Below are 17,045 nucleotides of genomic sequence, written 5' to 3'. Positions count from 1 at the left end.
TCTGAGAAGGTTCTTTAAAAAGTAACCTGGGATTCAGTTTAATCATCAAGTCACCATGAGTTAGATTACTATTTTTGTTCCTTTTCCTTAGTTATTTCTGTGAAAAAATGGGATTTAACCATATATTTGTAAATTTAAGTCTTTCCCATGTTTTATGTTAACCCAGAGATTGAACACTCATCTAAGCCAAAGCAGATCAGCCTCCCCATTTTTCGGGCAAACATCATCTTGTCAATCCCAAACATCTCAATGGCTCCAGTCCTGGATGATGTACAGCAGACTCTTAACAGAGCAGTGGAGTGTATCATCAGTGTCATGAAGGGAGTTGGACAGTGGAGTAAAGAACGATTGTCCACAGTGAGTTTGGGACTAAAGCAATCCATTTACATTAGAGCTTTTGAAATAGTTATTTGGGAGGGACGAAAATGATGCTTTGTTTTTTGTAGAAAAAGCTGCTTGAAAGAAAAATTGCTACCCTGAGGAATAACAACAAAGAAAGTGATTCAGAGGATGACATAGGTGAGACTGGACCTGAAGGTAAGTAGTTTATTTTTTTGGTTTGTTTCTTTTGGAAGCAAGAAATGAGAAGCAAGATCAATACTACCCTTTAAATTCCAAAATTTTAGTAGACTGTTCTAAAGATTATTTGTTTTATTACTAGTTGTTTGAATCATCATTTTTATTTATAATAGCACTGAAAACAAACCTTGATCAAAGTTGTTGTTTTTATCATTCAGTCATTTAGTCCAACTCTTCACAGACCATAGTATACCATTTCTTCTATCCTCTAGTATCTCCATAAGTCTGCCTAAGCTCATGTTTTTTGTTTCCATGACACTGTCTATTCATTCATCTCATCCTCTTCCATCCCCTTTTTCTTTTGTCTTTAATCTTTCCCACCATCAAAGTCTTTTCCAATGTGTTCTGTCTTTTCATTATGTGGTAAAATTATTTAAGCTTCAACTTCAGTATTTGTTTGTCAAGTGAGTAGTCTGAATTAATTTTTAAAGTATTGACTAATTTGATCTTTTTGCTGTCCAAAGGACTCTCAAAAGTCACCTCTAGATCCAAAATTTGAAAGCATCAATACTTAGGTGCTCAGCTTTCCTTATAGTCCAACTCTCACAACCATACAGTACTACTGGAAAAAACATAGCTTTGACTATGTCAACCTTTGTTGGCAAGGTGATGTCTATGATTTTTATTATGCTGTCCAAATTTGCCATACTTTTCTTTCTAAGGAGCAAGCATCTTTTAATTTCATGGCCACAATCACTGTCTGCATCTTTGAGCCCATGAATATAAAATCTGACACTGCCTCCATCTCTTCTTTCTATGTTAGCCAGGAAGTAATGGAACCAGATACTATGGTCTTAGGTTTTTTTTTTTTTAATGTTAAGCTTCAAGCCAGCTTTTATATTCTCCTCTTTCATGCTCATCAAAAGGCTTCTTAATTCTTCTTCACTTTCTGCCATCACAGTGGTATCATCTGCATATCTGAGATTGTTGATATTTCTCCTGGCAATCTTAACCTGGCTTTTGATTTGTTCAGCCTGGCATTTAGCATGATGTACTCTACATATAAGTTAAAAAAAAATAAGGTGACAAAACACAGCCTTGTTGTACTCCTTTTCCAATCTTGAACTAATCAGTTCCACATTTGGTTCTAACTGTTGCTTCTTGACCTGCAAGTTCCTCCCCAGACAAGTAAGATGATTTGGTACTCCCATCTCTTTGAAGACTTGCCACAATTTGTTGTGATCCTCACAGTCAAAGACTTTAGTATAGTCAATAAGCAGAAGTAGATGTTTTTCTGGGACTCTCTTGCTTTTTCTATAATCCAGTGAATATTGGTAATATGGTTTCTGGTTCTTCTGCCTCTTAGAAAACCAGCCTGCGCTTCTGGTAATTCTTGGTTGACATATTGCTGAAGTCTAGCTTGCAAAATTCTCAGGGTAACCTTGTTAGTGTGTGGAATGAGCATGATTGTTTGGTAGTTTGAATAGTCTTGTTTTTTTCCTTTTCCTTTTTTATTACATTAATACATATTTATGGAATAAAACAAGCATTTCCATAGCCTAGTACAATAGAAAAGAAGATTGTACACAAAACTGCAAATCTACTATTCACAACTTGCTATTCCTTTCAAATGTACCACAAAATTATCATGTAAATTTCTTTTTTCTTCCCTCTTCTCCCACCCTAGAGATGGCTACCATTAAATACAAATATCTATCTATCTATCTATCTATCTATCTATCTATCTATCTATCTATCTATCATCTATCTATATCTGGGTGCAGATAGTGTCTTTCTTTATATGTCCTTTATAATTAATTTGGGTATTTAAAATAGTCAAACTAACTTATTTGTTCAAAGTTGTTCTTAAAAATAATATTGCTGTTACTGTTAGAAACAATATTGCTGTTATGTATGTTATAGTGCTATTACAATGTTGTCTTAGTTCTGCTCATTTCACTCTTCATTATTTCATACAAGTTTTTCCATGTTGTTCTAAAATCATTGAGCTCAGGATTTCTCATAGTACAGTAGTATTCCATCACAATCATATTTTACAACTTGTTCAACCATTTCCCAATTGATAGGCATCCCTGCAATTTCCAGTGCTTTGCCACTACAAAGAGAATTGCTATAAACATTTTAGAACATATAGATTCTTTTCTTTTTTTCCCTAATTATCTTTGGAAATAGACCAAGTAGTGGTATTACAGGGTCAAAGGGTATACTCATTGGTAGTTTAATAATTCTGGCTTAATTCTAGATTGCTCTCCAAAATGGTTGGATCAATTCACAATTCCACCAACCATGAATTAGTGTCTCAATTTTTCCACATCCCCTCCAACATTTGTTGCTTTCATATTTGCTTTTTTTAGCCAATATGGTAGATGTAGAATTATATCTCAAGGTTTTTTTAAATTTGCATTTCTCTAACCAATGATGATTTGGAGCATTTTTTTTCATTTGACTATAAATTGTTTTGATTTCTTCATTGGAAAACTGTCTGTTCATATATTTAGATCATTTATCAATTAGGGAATGATTCATATTCTTATAGCTTTAACAAAATTTTTATATATTTTAGATATGAGACCTTTATCTGATAAACTCTACAAAATCGTTTCCCTAATTTTCTGCTTTCCTTCTGATCTTGGCTATATTTGTACAAAAACAGTTTAATTTAATGTAATAGAAATTATCAATTTTTTTTACCTAACTTTGCTTTCTCTCTCTTGTTTGTTTATAAATTGTTTGCCTATCCATAAGTCTGATAAGTAACATGTTCCATATTCTTCTAATTTTCTTCATTTAATATTTCTTAGGATATCCTTTGGCACTGTTCTTCTTTAGGATCTTGTTGTAAACTGACTTTTACCAATCCATGGCCTACTGTTGACTTTCCCAAATTTACTGGCATATCTAGTGCAGCACTTTAACAGCATCATCTTTCAGGATTTCAAATAGTTCAGGTGGAATCCCTCTGATTGAGGTTATATCTTTTCAATTTGCATTCATGAATTGAGAGTGGTGTTGGTGCTGTGTTAGGTACTAAGAAATTCCTTCCTACTCCTTAATATCTTCTGTGAAACTTAAGTTTGGAGTTATAGCTCAGTGCTACCCAGAATCTCATGCTGCTGTTGAGATTGTATTACCCTAGTCTGAGCAAAGGTAGGCCACAACTCATCTCCATCCTTCCATATAATACTTCCTCATACATTTAGATTATTATAGCTCTCCTTCCATCTTGTGAGTTATCTATCAGTCCTCTGACCTTGAATTGGTGACTTGACGAGAAGTTCAAGCAAGTATAGATCATTAAATTCCCTTATTTCAACCTGCATATGACTTCAAAAGTATTTTGTTGCAATGGAGTTTTATTATAATAACTACACTGCTAAAAATCATATTCCTATTCAGCAAAATCTGGAAACAGTTGACACTTATCAACTTAGCCTCTCTATTAACTGTAACCAATTAACAAGTGAAAAGGGGTACTATGAACATAAGAAAGGAAGGAACATATCACACAAATACAAAACACCCCTTTTCTCTTTCTAGCTTTCCTATATTTTTGTCTCAGAGCTTGTTTTGAAAGACTTTTTAAGGAGGTGGAAGAAACTTGAAGTGCTTTATTGTTGGCAAGACAAAATTATTATAAATAACTCAGTTCTTTCTCACCTACCCACTCAGCTAACAAGCTGTGTCAATATATATTTATATATCTATCACTCCACCTACTCACATACAACGTGTTATCAAGGTGTTCCCCCCATTTAACAAGAAATGTATAAGAGAAAGTATACACTATATAATGTGTGGTATAATGGAAACAGCACAGAATTTAGAGTTGGGAGACTTGGATTCAGACTGTCTGTATTCCTTTACTAGTTATGTGATCTTGGACAAATTATTTTATCTATCTAGAGCTCAGTATTTTATGCTGGGTTAGATTTGATAAAAATTCTCCTGTTGTTTTTGTGATTTAGATGGATCTGGGGCTGATAGCATGGCTGGACCCAGAGATGGGTTCATTCATGAACACAGAAGCAATTCACTGTCAACTTGGAACAAAGTCTTCATTACAAATTATTACCTAGTGTTATTACTTCCCATTCCAAATTACTTTGTATTCATTTTGTGTATATCTTGTATTTACTTACCTGTGAAGGTGTTTTCTTTCAGTAGAATATGGACTCCATGAAGGTAGACACTGTCTCTTTTGCCCCTTTATTCCTAGTGCTTATCGCACAGTATCTATCATATGTTGTCATTCCATAGTTTCAGTCGGGTCCAACTCTTCACAATCCCAGTTGAAGTTTTCTTGGCAAAGATACTGGAGTGGATTACCATTTCCTTCTGCAGCTTGGTTTATAGATGAAGAAACTGAGGCAAATATGGTTGAGTGACTTTCCCAGGGTCACAAAGCTAATAAGTGATTGAGGCCAGATTTGAACTCAGGAAGATGAGTCTTTCTGCTTCCAGGCCTGACACTCATTCACTGAGCCACCTAGTTGCCCATTTGGCATATAGTAGATGCATAATAAATACTTGTTGTGTTAATCGAGCAGCCTTAGGGCCTGTATTTGATTCTATGCTGTGTGCATTTTCCCTCAATGGGGCAGATAAAAGCATGCTTAGCAAATCTGCAGATGACTCAAAGTTGATTGGAGCATTGGGCCAGGTCTACTAAGATAAAATTTAGTAATTACAAACTTAAAGTCTTATGCTTGGATACAAAAATTTCAATTTCTCAAATATAAAAAGTACAAGTAATGTCTAGATAGCAGTTTCAAAGTGATCTCAAGAATTAATTGTATTGCAAACTCCATATGAGTCAACAGAGTGATATGGCAGCTAAGAAGGCTATTATGGTGTAAGGTAGCAACATAAGAGGTATAAAGTCATAATGCTAGTGTGTTCTGTCTTGTCCTTTCTAGGAGATAGCTAGGTGGCGCAGTGGATAGAGTGATAGACTGGTAGTCATGAAGACCTGAGTTCAAATCTGGCATCAAACATTTATTAGCTGTGTGACCTTGGTCAAGTCACTTAATTTCTGCCTGCCTCAGTTTTCTCAATTGTTAAGTGGGATTATAATAGCACCTACCTTGCAGGATGTACCTGGAACATGGTAGGTGCTATATAAATGTGTATTCCTTTCTCCTTTCTTTCCTCTTGTTCATACTAAATAAGCAGAACCGTGATCAGTTCTAGGCTCCTTAGTTTAGGAAGGACATTGGTAACCTGGAGGGTAAGTAGAAGAAGGCAACCACAATAGTTAAAGACCTCAAGACCATGACACCTGAAGAAGATGCATTTGAAATTGTTACCCTCAAGAAAAAAGACTTAGAAGGATATGATGTGTTTTTCAAATATATCTTCTTTCTCCATGATAGAAGAATCAGGATTATTTTGTTTGTCCTCAGAGGGCAGATCTACGAGGGAGGTTGGAAGCTGTAAAAAGTCAAATTTAGATTTGAGGCAATGAAAAGCTTCCTAGCAATTAGACTTATCAAAAAGTGGAATAGACTGTGTTGGGAGATAGTTGCTCTTGTCTAATTGGATGTCCTCATGTTAAGATTGGTACAGTCACCTATAGAAGAGAATCTTTTGCAGGTATGGATTGGATTGTGTGGCCTCTAAAGTTCCTTTTAATTTTGAAATATTTGTGATTCTGTGATTTCTAAGGTTCTTCTGGCTGTACATCCTATGATCCTATGACTCTTATTTCAAGCTTTGTTTGAAATTAAAATCAGAGGATTGAACTATTAGCCAGTTTTTAATTTGACTAAATGTCAAGGTCCATATATTTTAAAGATTCTAAATATTATACTATATTTTCCAGTTTTATTGTCTGGTAATTAGTAATCTATAATCCAGACAGACTGACTCACCCAAGGTCACACAGCTAGCTAATTAGTGGCAGCTCTGGAAATAGAACTCAGGTGTATTACTGTAGCTATGCAGACTGCCTCTACTCCCAACTAGTGCCAAAGATCTAGGCTCTATTTTGAATTTTCATTTAGTCCTCTGAAGCTTAAAATGTAACCAATATAAAACTTTCCCCATAAAGTTGCTTTTGGACTAAATTCTCCTTATTAATATTAATTCCCAGCACTCAGGCTTGTAATTTTGGAGTCCTTCAATTCAATCCATTTCAACTCAGCTCAACAAGCATTTATTAAGCACATGCCAGATACTGTGCTAGGTGATAGGGATACAAAGACAGAAAAAAAGCCTCTTCCCTCCCAGAGCTTCCATCTTACTTATAGATACAACATGTGTATCGATAGTTAGAGGTGGCAATTGAGGAGGGAGGGATCATTGACAACTGGGGATTTGGAATTGGGGAAGGAAAAGGAGCTAGATCTTGAAAAGAATGTAGCCCCTAAAGCAGCACTCCCCTCTTACGCACAGGGCCCTCAGAATAGGGTGCTCCAGGTACAAGGTACTCTGGAGATCCATATTCACTCCAAATCAGAGTGAACAACCTCATTTTGTCCCAATTAATATCAGAAGTGGACAGAAAGAATATATTTCAGATACAGGGAAAGAAATTTGTGAGTACTGAGGTGGGGGATAGAATATGAAGTTTATGGGATAGCTAGTAGTCTGGTCTGGCTTTAATGCAGAAAACATAGATGGACTAATATGAGATAATGCTGGAAATGCATACTGGATCTATGTTGTGCATAGCCTTCAGTGGAGGGCTGAGAAATTTGCATTTTACTCTAGAAACTATTGGGAGCCACTGATGTTTTTAGCAGAAAAGTTTCATGGTTAGATCTGTGCTTTACATGTGTTAATTTGGCAGCTGTACTGAGGAGAGGCCACTGGAAACAGGGTAGTGAATCAGATAACTATGGTAATATTCCAGGGGAGATGTCGTAAGGACCTGAAAGAGGTTGATGATTATATAGTGATCATGTGAGCACGGAGAAGGCAACAGATGGGAGAGACATTATGAAGGGAGAACTGGAAGGATTTGGCTATTGATTAGATATGTAAGTGAAGGAGAGTGAAGAGTTAAGGGATGACTCAGTTATTTAAATTTGGGTGACTGTTACCTTCAACATTAATAGGGAAATTTGGAGAAATTTATTTGGGGATGGAGAATGAGTAGTTCTGTTTTTAACATATCGAGTTTAAATTGACAATGGTATACCCATATGTCTGGTGGACAGTTGGCAATTAGTGATGAATTCAAGAGAAAAGTTTTACATACACACACACACACAGGCACGTATGTTCTTAGATATACATATTGAGAAGTCACAGTATAGACATAATAATTCAACTTGATAGGATCTGATAAAATCACTGAGAGAATATGTAAAGAAGAAAATTCCCAAGACAGAACCTTATAGGTTACCCAGGCTTAATGGAAAGGAGATAGATAATTTAACACTAAGGACTGAGCAATGGTAGAAAAACAGGCAAAATAGGTAGGAAGAGAGCCAAGAAAGAACATTGTCTTGAAAGTCAAGAGAAGAGAATAGGTGGTGACCAACTAGGTGGCACAGTGAATAGAGAGGTGGGTCTGCAGTCAGGAAGACTCATCTTACTAGTTTACTTACTTATATTGCTTACTAGCCCTGTTTGTCTCAGTTTCCTCATTTGTAGAATGAGCTGGAAATGGAAATGGCAAACCACTTTAGTATTTTTGCTAAGAAAAATCCAACTGGGGTCATAAAGAGTCAGAACTCTAATCAGGATGTGGTAGTGGTTGAAAGTATCAACATCTACAGGCATGGCAAGGAGGATGAGGACTGAGAAAAGATTTAGCATTTAAGAGATCAGTGTCAGGAAAGGGCTGGGGTCAGAAGACAGCTTACAAAAGGCTAAGAAATGAGTGGGAGGTGAGGGAGCTTGGCAGTGAGGGGGATGATTACACAAGAGTATTACAAGGTCAAGACAAGTTTTTTTTTTATTTTTAAGAATGAGATACTCTTGGACATGTTCATATGGAGAAATTGAAGATGTCAAGGAAGGAATAATAAACAGAAATTCTTATAGAGGACATGTGTAAGGAACAATGAAGTGCCTAAGCAGAAGGGTTAGAATTGAAGAAGAGAAAGATCATCTCTTCCTCAGTTATTAGAACTAAGGAGGAGAGGACTTGATTTTATACAGGAGTTGTTAGCTCATGGTGGATGGCCTTGATTTTTTTTTTCAGTGAAAATGTACTTTAGGTCATTTGTGAATGGGGGTCACACTGAAAGACTGAGAAAAGAAGAAAGGTTTTTAAGTAGCCTGTATGGGCCAATCAGTAGAAAGCTAGCCAGGGAAAAATAGAATGATTAAAATGCAGCAGTGAAGATTCAGAGACAAATTAACTTGAATTTGTATCAGAAACAGGCAGCCTAATTGCATGATATCCTCCAGTGGCATTCAACAACACAGGAGCAGGAGGAGAAAAGGAAGATGTTTAAAGTCATCCAGGACCCAGGATTAGCAAAATGTGAATGGTGGTAGAACAAGGAGTAAAAGAAATTCAAGGTGGAGGACAAGATATAGTTGAGCTTGGTAATTATAGATGCGAGATAGTGAAGTGAGATGAGTGCCAGGTAACAAGGTGGTGGGCGGAGAGAACAAGGAAAAATAGAGAAGACTGGATATTGTAGAAAGGTATAGGTTTAGGAATGATGCAGAGAGAGATAGAACAAAAATTTTTGGTGATGGGAGAGTTCTTAAAGTTCAAGAATATGGAGGTGGGTTTGGGATAATAGGGCAATTAATATATAATCTTCTCTGCTAACACACAAATGCACATAGATGGAGTAAAATTGCATGTCATGGCAGTTGAAGAGACTGACAAAATGGGGTTTGATGTGAAGAGGAAAATCCTTGAGAAAGGAGGGGGAATGACCTGGAGTTTGGTTATAGATTATAGAAGCAAAGATTTAGAAAAGGTAATAGGTTGATGGAATAAAACTCAAAGGAGGGGAGGTTAAAGGATGATGGTGGTAGAAGGAAGATTTAGAAATGTCAGTGGGAAGCAAGGAGTTTGCTGGCTGCTCCTTCTGTCCTGTCCTGGTGTGTGTGTGTGTGTGTGTGTGTGTGCGCGCAGTTGTGGTCATGCACATGCACATGGTGGTGTCACCAGATGGAGACAATGTGTAGGTGATTAGAGAAGAGGTGTCTTCGTGATAACCCAAGTTACTATGAAAAAGAGGATGGAGTGTTAGAGGAAGTGATTTAGGATAATGGGAGTCTGTTGATCATAAACCTGGGTTTTCAAAAGGCTTTCTTTATAGCTTTGGTTTCTCTTATGTATTTTTTCTTTAAATATGGGGTAGATGGGGCATGGTGAAGAGTTTATGCCACACATCGCAGTCAGGTAGTATCTGGTGATTGGTTGTCCAGAGTTCAGAATAGAGTCACAGAACTAATTCCATGGTCTTTAGGCTCTTATGGGATGGACAGAATAATAACAGAACATCTGTCAATGTTAATTACTTCTTGTAGGGCTGGTTGGTAAATTGTCTTTGACTCTTCTGAATTCATCTTTGATGCTTTCTCATCTCTCATTCTACTCCTTTGATCATGGATTCAAACTTATCATTTCTACTTCACGTTACCACAAGACTCAGTATCAGAGGCTTGAGTTGTCTTTCTATGTATATATGTGTTTGCATAAGATCCTCATATGCATGATCCCCTTCTCCATATACCTGTTTGTTTTTCATGTTTAAATGTTTTCCTTCATTTATGGTTCATACTGTCCCCGGTCATACTGAGTGCATTTGTGAGAGAGTGTGCCTTACATTTAGGGCAGAAATGTTCAATTTCAACTTTTCTTCCTATGCTAATTCTTTAAATGTATTTACTTTCACCTAAGTGTATCATGTTGTTAAATAGCAAAAAAAAAAAAAAGGAACCACATCTGTAAGGGCTTGTGAGTTATGATTTTGAGTGAATGTGGGCCTCCAGGGAACTTTGTACTGGGAATACCTAGTTGGAAGGTCCTGCTTGTGAGAGAAGAGTGCTTTCAGAACTGCCTTTAACTCAGGTGCCAACTCCTTTGTGAAGTTTCCCATGATTCCAAGCCCCATGATGGTGTGTTGCCAGAAGGTAATAAGGTTCTTGGAAGCAGGAATGCCTTTGTTTTTAATCTTGTCTCCTCATCACAGTTCCAAGCACAGTTCCTGTCCACTCTGATTTCAGCTCCTGTAGTTCAGGCCCTTATCTCTTTTTGCTAAGCATAGAACACCTTTTTTGGTGTGTTAAAATCAAATACAGTTAAGTGAACTGAACCAGGAGAACATTATACACAGTAACAGCAATATTGTATGATGAAAAGCTGTGAATGACTTAGTTATTCTCAGAAATACAATGATCCAAGACAATCTCAAAGGACCAATGAGGAAGCATTCTATCCGCCTCCAGAGAAAGAACTGATGTTGACTGAATACAGACTGAAGCATGCTATTTTTCACTTTCTTTCATTCTTTTTCTTTTATTTGACTCTTTTTGTACAAAATTACTAATATGGAAATGTTTTACATGATTGCACAGGTATAACCTATATCTGATAGCTTGCTGTCTCAGGGAGGGGGAAGGGAGAGAGGGAGAGATAGAATTTGCAGCTCAAAACAAAAAAAACCCCAAATGTTAAAAATTCTTTTAATGTAATTGAGGGAAGATAGAAAATATTAGAAAAAAACAAAAATACAAATGAGTGTACATTAGGATCTCCACAGCCACACATTTGTTTGAAAAACCATGTTAACATCATCTATGTTTTATTATATATTAATTTATTTTATCAAATATTTCCTGATGACATTTTAATCTGGTTCCCGAGACACTTGGGGAGAGACCCCTATTTGACATCTCCGCTCTGCACTTATTCTTGTGGTTCAGTTGTTTCAGTAATGACTGGCTCTTTGTGACCCCATTTGGGGTTTTCTTGGCAAAGATACAAGACTGGTTTACCATTTCCTTCTCCAGCTCATTTTACAGATGAAGAACTGAGGCAAACAGGATTAAGTAACTTGCCTAAGGTCACACAGCTAGTAAGTGTCTGAGGCCAAATTCAAACTCAAAATGATGAGTCTTCTTCATTCTAGAACCTGTGCTAGGCACTGCACCACTTAGCTGCCCTTGCTCTATGCTACTGGCCTATTATTCTCTTTACATTGATTAATAAATAAAGTTTAAATTCCTGAGACCTCTTCGTATAGTTTACTTTGCAGCCAAAGTGACCTGCTCTTTGTATGGTTGTTTCATGTTGCTCTCTTCTTTTCTAATGCTTTCTCTCATGTTTGTAATAAATTTACTTCTACTTCCTCTCCCTCCACCTCCCTGCCACCTTCTATATCATTCCATTCCTGTTAGTACTTCATGAAATCTTCTCTGACTCTCTAAGTGAAAGTGAGCTGTCCTTTCTCAAGTTTGTCATAGCATTTTTCTCCATTATACACTACCTCGTATCAAATTTATGTATGTCTTGTATCTTCTTTATTAGAATGTAAGCTCCTTGAGGGTTGAAAAGATATTATTTTTCATTTTTGTATCCTCAGTGCCTAGCAATGTATTCTGCATAAAGTAGGAAAATTAGAAACATTTGTTGATTTTATTGAATTGTTGAAATTATCTTTTAATTACTTTAATTTCCCTTGACTTATATTTTTTTAATATTTCAACAATATGAAAATTGTGAAAGATAGGATTTTAATATATTTATGGCATATTCATAGCATATATTCATAGCATATTCATAGTATTCAGTGAAGAAAGAAGATTATTTATGAAGTATTATTACCATAAATACTGTTATTTTGGTTATGACCCAAAGAGATGCTTATAACTTGTTTTAACTGTAGGTTCATCTTATTGTAATTGTGAACTTTTTTCTTTTAGATACCATTGAAATGGCATCTGTCAACTTACCAATTCCTATACAAAGTAAGAACTATTATAAGAGTGTTTCTGACAACAAAGAGATTGTTAAATTGGTCTCTGTACTTAGCACAATCATCAACTCTACCAAAAAGGTAGGTAAATGATATATGGCTTCTGAGACTTCCTTTAGCCACTGAGCTCTTTGGTGACTGAAGGTTGAACCTTTCAGTCAACACCTCCTGTGTGCCAGGGGCCATGCTACGTATTGGAGAAATACAGAAATACAAAAATGAGACAGACCAAAGGCCTTAAAGAACTTGGGGCAGGACAGAATGAGGAGAGGAGTGATAGCTTGGTACATCATGTTCATAAGAAAGTAAATAAAAAAAGTATCCAAAACAAACACAAAACAATTTTGAAGGGGGCTTACTGAAGAAATCAGAAAAGGCCTCTTGAAAGTGTGGGAATTTGAGCTGAGGCTTGAAGGAAATTAATTAGACATTTCAGGAGGTAGAGGAGGGGACAGAAAACACTGCTAGCTGCTTGAGAGTAGTGACTTTTTTTTTTGCCTTCCTTTGTACTCACAGTGCTTAGCGCAATTCCTGGCACATGATATGTGCTCCTTGACTGAATAAACTCATTTCAATACCTAATACAAAGAAGTTATTGTATTATTAATATTATTGACTCCTGAACAAATCTTTAAGCATGCAGATATGAAAAAGAGCACAAAACATGTTCCCCTTTAAATAACTCTGCTATATCAAAAATCCCAGTTTGCAAAATCATATTCAAATCATTACCTCCTCACAAAGGATTTTTCACTTTACTAAATCATTATACTTCCAATAGTCATCTTTCTACATTTGAAATAGGATTTAATTTATATACAATATTGCAATAAAAATAAGAGCTTGCCACCCCAGTCTCCTGCACATAAGTTTCGCATACACTGGTCTCCTTGAGAGAACCTGGCAATAATTCCATGGAAGATAACCTTCACTTGTAATAGAAAATATCATTGATGCTTTAGGTGCTAAGACAGGGTACTGAAGGGAATACTCTCATTCTGTATTTGTCTTTACTCATTGGTAAGTGGGTATTGTTAGTGTTGAGAGTTAGGGGTTTAGGGGTGCTAGTACCCCAAAATCATGACACGTGGGTCCTGTCAAATGAATTGTACCCGAGCCTTCTTTCAGCCAAAGACAAGATTTATTAGAACATCTGTCATATTGGGCAGACTCTCAAGGAATCTAAACATTACTGAGCTATTGGCTAGATTAGAAGAATCTGAGCAGTGGCTAGATTTTAAGACTTTGAGCACTTTAATGGAAACAAGATGGACCTTATATGCAGACTGTGGGAGGGATCTAGGAGTGGCTAAGTAGTTTGGGATGACTGGAGGGGTCTCAGGAAGATCTGGATGGTAGTGGCCAGTAAGCTGGGGTGAACAGAATGCCTGGGACCTGGACATGTGGCCAAGGGAGAATGCACTCTAGATAGCATTAAGGGTGGGAAGTAGTGTGGGTGTGTAGAGGAGGTGTTGTAATCGGGAGGTAATAGCCAATGGAGGACTAGGTAACAGAATAATGAAAGGCCAGTTGATAGGATTATGGCCTCAGGTGAATGCCAGAGATTTAGCCTTATGGGAAAGTCCAAGATTTTTGCTTTTTGGGGTCCAGATCCCATCCTCATCATTAGGAAATGTAGATAGAGGAGAGGAGTCTAAGATTCCCAAAAGGCACTTTTCTCTCCTTCTTAATCCAGGGCACATTAAAATTTGCTAAGGAAGGTTTATTAATTTTTTACATGTAAAATGAGTATGTTGGAGTTGATGATCCCTGAGGTCCCTTCCAAACCTAGATCTGTGATACTGTGACCTTCTTTAATTCCAAGAAATTGTTGATTTACTTCAGGTTAAAAATCTTTCTTTGTTTACTACTTTGGGATATCACCTTGAACTGGCCAAGGAATATTCTAGCACAGTAGCCCCTCAAAATTTAGGATTTTCATCCCACGGGAAGATCATTAGTACTCTTTTGCATCTCTCCTTTTTGTTCGAAAGATTAATTGTGTTCCCACTTTTCTCAGACTGTCCTTTGCCAAACTTCTACAGCTAACATCAAATAATAGGATGTTTTATGTAAGGTTTTATGTAAGATTCTTTTACATAAGGAGGGTAGAGATAGCATAATAATGGAAGGAGAGTGAAAGGGTGGACACAAAAGTTTGTTATAAATAATAGCAGCTAAAACTAGATGCTTTTAAATACAGAAGCAGGAATGGCTTTCCCTTCTTAGACTCTTACTTTTTCTGAATCCTGCCTTGTAGGAAGGATGACAAATGATTTCTAAGCAGATATTCAGTTACCGAGTACCATCCTTTCTGACTTGTTGGCAGGGGCTATAGGGGTGAAGAAGGTGGGGAAGAGAAAGATATCAGGATTTTTGTGAGCTACTTTCTGGGAACTTTTCCAGCTTTTCCCATATTGAGCCATTCCTTGAAACAATGATAAATAGTTAATAAAAACCAATCAATGACCTATGACCACTTCTGATGGTGTATGCAAAAGTCTTTACTCATAATTCCTTCTCCTTTCCTTGAAGAAGGAAGTATATTTTGTTATATATTTTCTTGCACTAAGATTGATCATTATAGTTATTCATAGTCTAGCTTCCTTTTATGGTTCTTTTTATTTGCATTGTTGTAGTCATTGGGTATGTTATTTTCTTTGTTCTGTTTGTCAACTCTCCATCACTTCATATAAATTTTCCTATATTTTTCTGAATTCTAATACTTGTTATTTCTTACTGAAAAATCATATTCCCCTTATAGCCATATGCCACAGTTTTTCAGCCATTACACAATAGATGGGCACCTGATTAATTTATTTTTTGTTACCACAAGAAGTTCTGCACTAAATCCTTTGGCACATATCTTTTGATTCAAGTTAAGTAGCCAGAGAAATATGGTCAAGACTGCGGAAGCATTAGAAGGGATCTCCACTATTAAGGAATTTAGAATTTAGTTGGAGAGAAAAGATGACCACATGACATGATCAAACAATGTTTACGGAACACTTGTATGGCAAAAGTACACAGAACAGGTTGGAGGAGGTAAAATCAGATTTCCCTGCCTATACTTCATCTCCTTTGCTTATATACCCGGCAGTCTGATTGAATCAAAGGATACAGATTATTTAGTCATTTTTGTTGTGTAGTTCCAAATAATTTCCTACTACTTCACAGCTCCATTGATAATACATCAGCTTGCCTATCTTTTCTTTTCTCCTCTTGAAAGCCAAGCCATCTCTGCTATTGATTCCATTCTTTCTCAAAGGAACACTAATGATTAGAGCTTATTTTGCATGCAACTTTAACTACTGACAGGTACTTTCCTAGTAACTCTATGAAGCAGGTATCATAAATATTATTATCACCATTTTTCAGATGAGGAAACTGAACTCAGAGAAATTAAGTGGCCTGCCCAGGGTCTCAAATTTAATATATCTGAGATGGGTGCCTGGCATGCCATCTAAATAGCTGACTGGCAGCAACATATAATTTCAATGATCATTCCTTACACTGTAACTTTCAAAGTGGTGACTGTACAGATTAAGAATGAAAAATAAATGAATTTAGCACTTACCATGAGACAAGCATTTGGGAGGAGTGGAGGTTGACACTGTGTGTGGGATAGTGCATCGCATAGACTCATGTACGTATGATACCTTACCAGGCAAATCAACCATTTTAAAGGGTAGAAAATCACAATGAAAGGCAGTTTGAGGTAAATAGCACTGGACTAGGACTTAGAAAACCTGGATTTGATTTGGCTCTATACACTTACTATCTGTGCAACTAGAGATTTGATCTGGCTGAGCATTAATTTCCACATATGCAAAATGGGATAACATCAGTACTGCTTACTTCACAGGGTTGTTGTGAGTTAAGTTCTTTGTCAACTTTAAAGACGTATGTTATATCATTACGAACTTTTATCATCATCACTATCTTCATCATCATCATCATCATCATCATCATCATCATCATCATCATCATCATCACCTAGTGAATGCTGAAGAACATTTCTGCAGCATTCAGAAAGCTTGCAGTGGGAACACCAAACCCATTAACACTTCCAGAAGCCAATTTAAGTTTATTGTATCTGGTTCATTTTGAGAGTCATTGCTAATATTTTATCAAAAAGTCATTGTTTGTTTGATATATGGGAGACAAAGCTTTGCTACTTTCTCAAATCTTAAAAATTACATCTCAAAGCATTTTTCATCATGAATTTTTCTAAAATTATGCAAGCAAATGCATAAGACTTGAACTTCATAAAAATAATTTTATCAACACATTTTCATGTAAATCTATCATTTAAGTGTATTGTTATCTTAGTAAAAACTAATGACTGTATCTGCTGAATTTTGAATGTCAATAGAATCATAGTGTATTGGAGCTGGCACAGACATTAGACATGAAGTTATTCTCTCCTCTCCATGACTGCCCCCCACCCCCATCATGAAGAGACAGGTTCAATCCAGCCCTTTCTTAGTTCAGGTTTGATGTAGGATGAAATTAGGTACTCATAAGTCATTTAACAATTAACAAAAAGATTTATTTTGCCCTAACACAGTAAAGATATTCAGTAAGGATACAATGGCATTTATCTTCAGT

The 17,045-nt window shown here is 36.4% G+C and overlaps 1 protein-coding gene across 3 annotated transcripts in view; it reads left to right on the top strand.

Moving 5' to 3' along the window:
- DNAH5 (dynein axonemal heavy chain 5) overlaps positions 1–17,045 on the top strand; it is a 383,566-nt gene that overhangs the window by 148,292 nt on the left and 218,229 nt on the right. For all 3 annotated transcript variants that reach the window (XM_021008643.2, XM_021008644.2, XM_021008641.2), the window contains exons 20-22: positions 167–357; positions 447–537; positions 12,382–12,515. In XM_021008643.2, coding sequence (XP_020864302.1) covers positions 167–357; positions 447–537; positions 12,382–12,515 — 416 coding nt within the window. The remainder of the gene's footprint in view (positions 1–166; positions 358–446; positions 538–12,381; positions 12,516–17,045) is intronic.

Source organism: Phascolarctos cinereus, unplaced genomic scaffold, assembly GCF_003287225.1.
Source record: "Phascolarctos cinereus isolate Bilbo 61053 unplaced genomic scaffold, phaCin_HiC Scaffold_4;HRSCAF=312, whole genome shotgun sequence".
Classification (NCBI taxonomy): domain Eukaryota; kingdom Metazoa; phylum Chordata; class Mammalia; order Diprotodontia; family Phascolarctidae; genus Phascolarctos; species Phascolarctos cinereus.
Note: the sequence above shows the minus strand (reverse complement) of the source record. Positions and strands in the feature narration are given on the sequence as shown.